The sequence below is a fragment of the Penaeus japonicus genome, unplaced genomic scaffold (assembly GCF_977035675.1).
Source record: "Penaeus japonicus unplaced genomic scaffold, GWHDUDI00000001_assembly GWHDUDI00000027, whole genome shotgun sequence".
Taxonomy (NCBI): domain Eukaryota; kingdom Metazoa; phylum Arthropoda; class Malacostraca; order Decapoda; family Penaeidae; genus Penaeus; species Penaeus japonicus.
Window position 1 is genome coordinate 34,244,110 of NW_028234429.1, and position 7,500 is coordinate 34,251,609.

The window sequence follows — 7,500 nt, forward strand, 5'->3', positions numbered from 1 at the left end:
CAGTTCTTCCCAGCGGTGTTGATCTTCAGAGCGCCTTGAACGCAGCTTCCCAGGGCGGCGGTCAAGTGATTGGTGGCGGCGCCGGAGGTATAGGGGGTGGTTTCGGAGGTAGTGGAGGTGTTGGCGGCGGGTTTGGAGGCAGTGGAATTAGCGGCGGCTTCGGCGGTGGCTCTGGAGGAGGTGGATTTGGAGGTGGTGTTATTAGTGGAGGTTTCGTAAGCGGTGGCGATAGTGGAGAATTCATCTCTGGAGGAAGTGGCGGTGGATTTGGTATTGGAGGTGGATTTGGTGGAGGCTCCGGTGTTGTTTCCGCGCCCTCGAATCTTTATAGCACACCCTAGAGTTCACTCTTTAATCATTCACATTTTATCTGTTTCTAAAGAACTTCTTAGCTAAACAGCTACATCTAAGTCAAATTCTTGAAATATATAACAAAACGACTTATCGATGTGTATATATTGTTACAATAAAGTAAACAAAAACATAAGAGCAATCCTTAACCTACGTTCTACTGTTTAAAATATACGCAGGGACAAACACAGACATACGCTTAGGCACACGCACACATAGACATACACATGCATACATAGACATACACATATATGTTTTTACATACATTTACATACATTTACGTTCATCAGAAATTACATCTTTTGCCATATGCAGGGACTTTTCACAAATCGGGTATTTCATAATATCTAAATATATAACAGGAATTGCATACACAAGATGTGAAAAATTGAATATTCAATATTTCATACATAATAAGTATCCCATTGATATAAAAAAATGAAATTGTGGGAGGCTTGACGTGGCTGTATATACCATTATGAGAAATAGAATATACAATGGTCTAAAGTAGATGGTATCATCCCCATAAACATGAGATGAAGCAAAAGTCTGGTTACAAATAAGATTTATATATCTAAGCTTTTCCCTCTTTTACGAAACTAAAAGTTGTGTACTATTTCAGCTTGCCTGAACACACATAACGTCATATTTTTATACATGTAATATGAACATATTTTAAAAAGTAAAATGTCACGCTTTTTACATGAGCTTATGAGACGTCGTTTCTTTAGCATTATCATTATTATCATTTATAGCTACCGATGTTTCTCAATAGGGTGTAAGTACATGAAGGTAAATACAACATATGAAAGCATGAAATACAAAAGTAACAACGGAGATACACTGTTAAGAGGTAATGAGGAAAAACATCGACAAATGGGGAAAAAACATAAAGGAGAAGAAAAACGATAAAACAAAATTAAACAAACAAAAGTTAAAAATGAAACGGATAAAAAGATTTACACAAAATTAGTAAATACCTATCGTTAAAAATATCATGATTGGGCCGGCGAAAAGAAATATAAATAATGCATGCCTCACTCTTAAATTTTTCAATTCTGTCTAATTGAACTATGCGATTTGGCAAACTATTCCATTGATATTAGAATATACAATGGTCTAAAGCAGATGGTATCATCCCCATAAACATGAGATGAAGCAAAAGTCTGGTTACAAATAAGATTTATATATCTAAGCTTTTCCCTCTTTTACGAAACTAAAAGTTGTGTACTATTTCAGCTGGCCTGAAAAAAAAAAAAACGAACAAACAAGAAAGTTAAAACTTAAACGAATAAAAAGATTTACAAAAATTAGTAAAATAATACTATCCTTAAAAAAATATCAGGACTGGTCCGGCGAAAAGAGTTATGAATAATGTTTGTCTTACTCTTAAATTTTGCATTACTGTCCAACTGAAATATGCGATTTGGCAAACTATTCCAGAACTTAATAATAGCTGGAACAAAGCATCTTGAATAATGTACAGGTGTCAGAGTGCACTCATCACACTTGTGAATATCAAGATTTTATTGTGGATAGTGTTCCAATTGCGGACAATATAAAAGTGGTGAAAGACAAAACACACTGCCGTGTCGATTCAGTGGCAACAAACTCCACCATATACATTTCAATAAACCAGTTTCGTTGGTAGTAATATTCTTCTTCCGTGAAAGTTCTGGATTGTTGTATTAAATAAAGGGAAAGAAGTAAATGGAAAACCTTAGTCACCAAAGTCAAGACTAGAATGGTACGAAAGAATGATAATTATAAATCCTTTTGTTGAAGAATATCATTTACTTTACTTCCAATATTTGTATATACAGTAGTACCAAACCTAATGAATACACATATACTGACACGTATAGTAAAAGGTGAAGCCTAGGGTGTATCAAAACTCAGCTCCTAGAGAAATAAGTAAAACTACACAAGGATCATCGAGGCTACATTGGGTTGAATTTCTCCGGGTTGATGATACAAAATGCACATCAAGCCAACTGTAGGCACTAGTTATTTATTCTAACTTAAATATTTACTTTATGAAGATAATTAGCGACGCATTTAAAGAGAAAGAGAAAAAAAGCAAATAGAAAGGAAAACAATAAATACGATTGATACAGCTATATATATATAAACATACATTCATAGATATACAGGATTATGTACGAGTATAGTATAAAAGAAGTTGCTTTTTTGTATCATATCAAGTAAAACGTATTAGAAGCACAAACACAAACGGAAACACAGTGTTAAGATAGTACAAATTGAATAAAGCTGATAAAAAGAGGAAAATAATATGAAAATAAAGATATAATGAAGGAACTAAGAAAGGAAATGTATCTATACATACATGTATACACCTACGCATGAGTATAGTCTGCATGAAAAAGGGAATATATGTATATCAGATAGAGAAACACGCATCTTAAGCATACACCCGCGCCTACAGAAAAAGGAATGGAAGACAAGAATAATGGAAAAGGAAAGAAAAGGGGAAAATATGAAATATAAGAAGTAAATGAATAAAACATATATATATCTATACATAAGCAAATACGAGTATAATATGCATGAAAAAGGGAATACTGTTTTATGTGAAGGAGCTTTAAAAAATTCGCACACGCAGACAAACAGAAGAGAATGGAGGAGGGTGTGGGGGTGGGGATGGGGGTAGGAGGAAGAGAGGAATGAAGGAGGGGGTATACAGGGTAGAGGGATAGAGGGGAACGACCACAGTGGGGGAGGGGGTATCTCTCAGGAAGACCTTTGATTGTCATGTAGTGTAGAGCAGACGAATGGTGGAGTGAGAGGAAATGTGGTATATAAAAGCCGGCACTTGGCGCGGGAAAGCATTACTTCCAACATGAAGCTCCTGGTAAGTCAGGTCGACCGGTGAGGTGTTAGTGAATTTGCTCAGAAGGAAATGTGGACAAAGAAATGGCATAACGTATAGAAATGAAAATGATAAATTACCGAGATCACTTTTAAGCACAATGACTGTTTCATTGATTTCTCATTTACAGGTCTTAATTTCAACAATCGTAGCTACGTCCTTAGCTGCCCCTCAAGGTTACAGCCTGGGAAGGCCCTCAGGACCAAGTTTTGGAATAGGAGGTCCAGGACCAGGCTTCGGCTCAGGAGGATGCGGTCACGGACAGGTGCTGCATGTTGATGGCAGATGTGTTACTCCACGCGTCAACCGTAAAGTGTACTTGTATGACGCCCCACCTACACCCGTATCCTACGGTCCTCCACCTTACATCCCTGAGCCAACCATTGACACAAATATCGTATTTATCCGAACACCTGAGGGAGGACAAGGACCAGATCCCATCATCGTACCTCCGCCACAGCAACAAAGCGTCGTATATGTCCTCAACAAACAGACACAACAGGGACAGGATGTGATTGAAGTTCCAGCACCACCAGCAAGCAGTCCTGAAGTTTACTTCGTGAACTACGCTGATGGTGAAAACCCCGTTCTCCCCAGCGGTGTTGATCTCCAGAGTGCCTTGACCGCAGCTTCCCAGGGCGGCGGTCAAGTGATTGGTGGCGGCGCCGGAGGTATCGGGGGTGGTTTCGGAGGCAGTGGAGGTATTGGCGGCGGCTTTGGCAGCGGCTTTGGCGGTGGCTCTGGAGGAGGTGGATTTGGAGGTGGTGTTATTAGTGGAGGTTTCGTAAGTGGTGGCGACAGTGGAGAATTTATCTCTGGAGGAAGTGGCGGTGGATTTGGTAGCGGAGGTGGATTTGGTGGAGGCTCCGGTGTTGTTTCCGCGCCCTCGAATCTTTATAGCACACCCTAGAGTTCACTATTCAAACATTCACATTTTATCTGTTTCTAAAGAACTTCTTAGCTAAACGGCTACATCAAAGTCATATTCTTGAAATATATAACAAAACGACTTATCGATGTGTATATATTGTTTTAATAAAGTAAACAAAAACATAAGAGCAATCCTTAACCTACGTTCTACTGTATAAAATATACGCAGGCACAAACACAGACATACGCATAGGCACACACACACATAGACATACACATGCACAGAAACGAACACATATATGTTTTTACATGCATTTACGTTCATCAGAAATGACATCTTTTGACATGTGCAGGGACTATTCACAAATCGGGTATTTCATAATATCTAAATATATAACAGGAATGGCATACACAAGATGTGAAAAAATAAATATTCAATATTTCATACATAATAAGTATTCCATTGATATAAAAAATGAAATTGTGGGAGGCTTGGGTTTGGCTGTATATACCATTATGAGAAATAGAATATACAATGGTCTAAAGCAGATGGTATCATCCCCATAAACATGAGATGAAGCAAAAGTCTGGTTACAAATAAGATTTATATATCTAAGCTTTTCCCTCTTTTACGAAACTAAAAGTTGTGTACTATTTCAGCTGGCCTGAAAAAAAAACGAACAAACAAGAAAGTTAAAACTTAAACGAATAAAAAGATTTACAAAAATTAGTAAAATAATACTATCCTTAAAAAAATATCAGGACTGGTCCGGCGAAAAGAGTTATGAATAATGTTTGTCTTACTCTTAAATTTTGCATTACTGTCCAACTGAAATATGCGATTTGGCAAACTATTCCAGAACTTAATAATAGCTGGAACAAAGCATCTTGAATAATGTACAGGTGTCAGAGTGCACTCATCACACTTGTGAATATCAAGATTTTATTGTGGATAGTGTTCCAATTGCGGACAATATAAAAGTGGTGAAAGACAAAACACACTGCCGTGTCGATTCAGTGGCAACAAACTCCACCATATACATTTCAATAAACCAGTTTCGTTGGTAGTAATGTTCTTCTTCCGTGAAAGTTCTGGAGTGTTGCATTAAATAAAGAAAAGAAGTAAATGGAAAACCTTAGTCACCAAAGTCCAGACTGGAATGGTACAAAGAATACGAATGATAAATCCTTTTGTTGAAGAATATTATTTACTTTACTTTCTATATCTGTATGTATAACAATAACAAAACTAATGAATACACACATGATGACACATCTAGTAAAAGGCGAAGACCAGCGTAGATAAAAACACAGCTCCTATTAAAATAAGGAGAACTACATAAGCATTATCAAGGCTACATTGGGTTGAATTTCTCCAGATTGACGATACCACATGATATACAAGCCAACTAAAGGCACTGGTTGCACGGTTTAACATAAACATTTAATTTATGAAGGAAATTATAGGTGCATGTAAAGAGAAAGAGAAAAAAAACAAATAGAAAGGAAAACAATAAATATGCTTGATACAGCTATATACAAACATACATTCATAGGTATACAGGATTATTTACGAGTATAGTATGAAAGAAGAAACTTTTTTTGTATCATATCAAGTAAAACGTATAAGAAGCACAAACACAAACGGAAACACAGAGCTAAGATGAATAGATGGGATAAAAATAGGAAAATAATATGAAAATAAAGATATAATGAAGGAACTAAAAAAGGAAATGTATCTATACATACATGTATACACCTACGCATGAGTATAGTCTGCATGAAAAAGGGAATATATGTATACCATATATAGAAACACGCATCTTAAGAATACACCTGCGCCTACAGAAAAAGGAATGGAAGACAAGAACAATGGAAAAGGAAAGAAAAAGGGAAAATATGAAATATAAGAAGTAAATGAATCATATATATGTATCTATATATAAGCAAATACGAGTATAATATGCATGAAAAAATGGGAAGACTGTTTTATGTGAAGGAGCTTTAAAAACTGAAATTTTACGCACACGATCAGACATGTGCACAGAAGAGAAGGGGGGGGGGGGGGGGGGGGGGGGGGGGGGGAGGAGGAAGAGAGGAATGAAGGAGGGGGTATACAGGGTAGAGGGATAGAGGGGAACGACCACAGCGGGGGAGGGGGGTATCTATCAGGAAGACCTTTGATTGTCATGTAGTGTAGAGCAGACGAATGGTGGAGTGAGAGGAAATGTGGTATATAAATGCCGGCACTTTGCTCAGAAAACATTATTTCCGACATGAAGCTCCTGGTAAGTCAGATCGAATGGTGAGATGTTGGTGACTTGCCCAGAAAAGAAAAGAAAAGAAAAGAAAAAAAAAAAAATGTGGACAAAGAAGTGATACAGAGTGTGAAATGAAAATGATAAATTACTGAGATCGCCTCTAAGCACAATATCTGTTATATTGATTTCTCATTTACAGGTCTTAATTTCAGTAATTGTAGCTACGTCGTCAGCTTCCCCTCAAGGCTACAGCCTGGGTAGACCCTCAGGACCAAGTTTTGGAATAGGAGGCTCAGGCCCTGGTTTCGGCTTAGGAGGATGCGGTCACGGACAGGTGCTGCATGTTGATGGCAGATGTGTTACTCCACGCGTCAACCGTAAAGTGTACTTGTATGACGCCCCACCTACACCCGTATCCTACGGTCCTCCACCTTACATCCCTGAGCCAACCATTGACACAAATATCGTGTTCATCCGAACACCTGAGGGAGGACAAGGACCAGATCCCATCGTCGTACCTCCGCCACAGCAACAAAGCGTCGTATATGTCCTCAACAAACAGACACAACAGGGACAGGATGTGATTGAAGTTCCAGCACCACCAGCAAGCAGTCCTGAAGTTTACTTCGTGAACTACGCTGATGGTGAAAACCCCGTTCTCCCCAGCGGTGTTGATCTCCAGAGTGCCTTGACCGCAGCTTCCCAGGGCGGCGGTCAAGTGATTGGTGGCGGCGCCGGAGGTATCGGGGGTGGTTTCGGAGGCAGTGGAGGTATTGGCGGCGGCTTTGGAGGCAGTGGAATCAGCAGCGGCTTCGGCGATGGCTCTTTAGGAGGTGGATTCGGAGGTGGTGTTATTAGCGGAGGTTTCGGAAGTGGTGGCGACAGTGGAGAATTCATCTCCGGAGGAAGTGGCGGTGGATTTGGTATTGGAGGTGGATTTGGTGGGGGCTCCGGTGTTGTTTCTGCTCCCTCGAATCTTTATAGTGCACCATAGAGCTAAAATGTAACATTCATGTTTAATATGATTTTAATCAATGTGGTATCAAAAGGCACCATCTATATATTCTTGTAATACAAAAAATAAAAGAAACTAAAAAGATATATATATTCTTAACCTTTATTTCCCTT

At 38.7% G+C, this 7,500-nt stretch overlaps 2 protein-coding genes across 2 annotated transcripts in view; both read left to right on the forward strand.

Annotated features, from left to right (window-relative positions):
* Positions 1-487, forward strand: part of LOC122244239 (uncharacterized) — a 1,112-nt gene extending 625 nt beyond the window's left edge. The window contains exon 2 of the mRNA XM_043002095.2: positions 1-487. This exon is cut by the window's left edge and continues 472 nt beyond it. Coding sequence (XP_042858029.2) covers positions 1-341 — 341 coding nt within the window. The 3' untranslated portion in view covers positions 342-487.
* A 2,690-nt stretch (positions 488-3,177) lies between these two features.
* LOC122244234 (uncharacterized) lies at positions 3,178-7,366 on the forward strand. Its single transcript, XM_086553069.1, has 5 exons — positions 3,178-3,223; positions 3,372-4,145; positions 4,985-5,175; positions 5,729-5,734; positions 6,526-7,366. The coding sequence occupies exons 1-5, from the start codon at positions 3,212-3,214 to the stop codon at positions 7,364-7,366; spliced, it is 1,824 nt and encodes a 607-aa protein (XP_086409195.1). The 5' UTR covers positions 3,178-3,211.
* Positions 7,367-7,500: the final 134 nt, after the last annotated feature.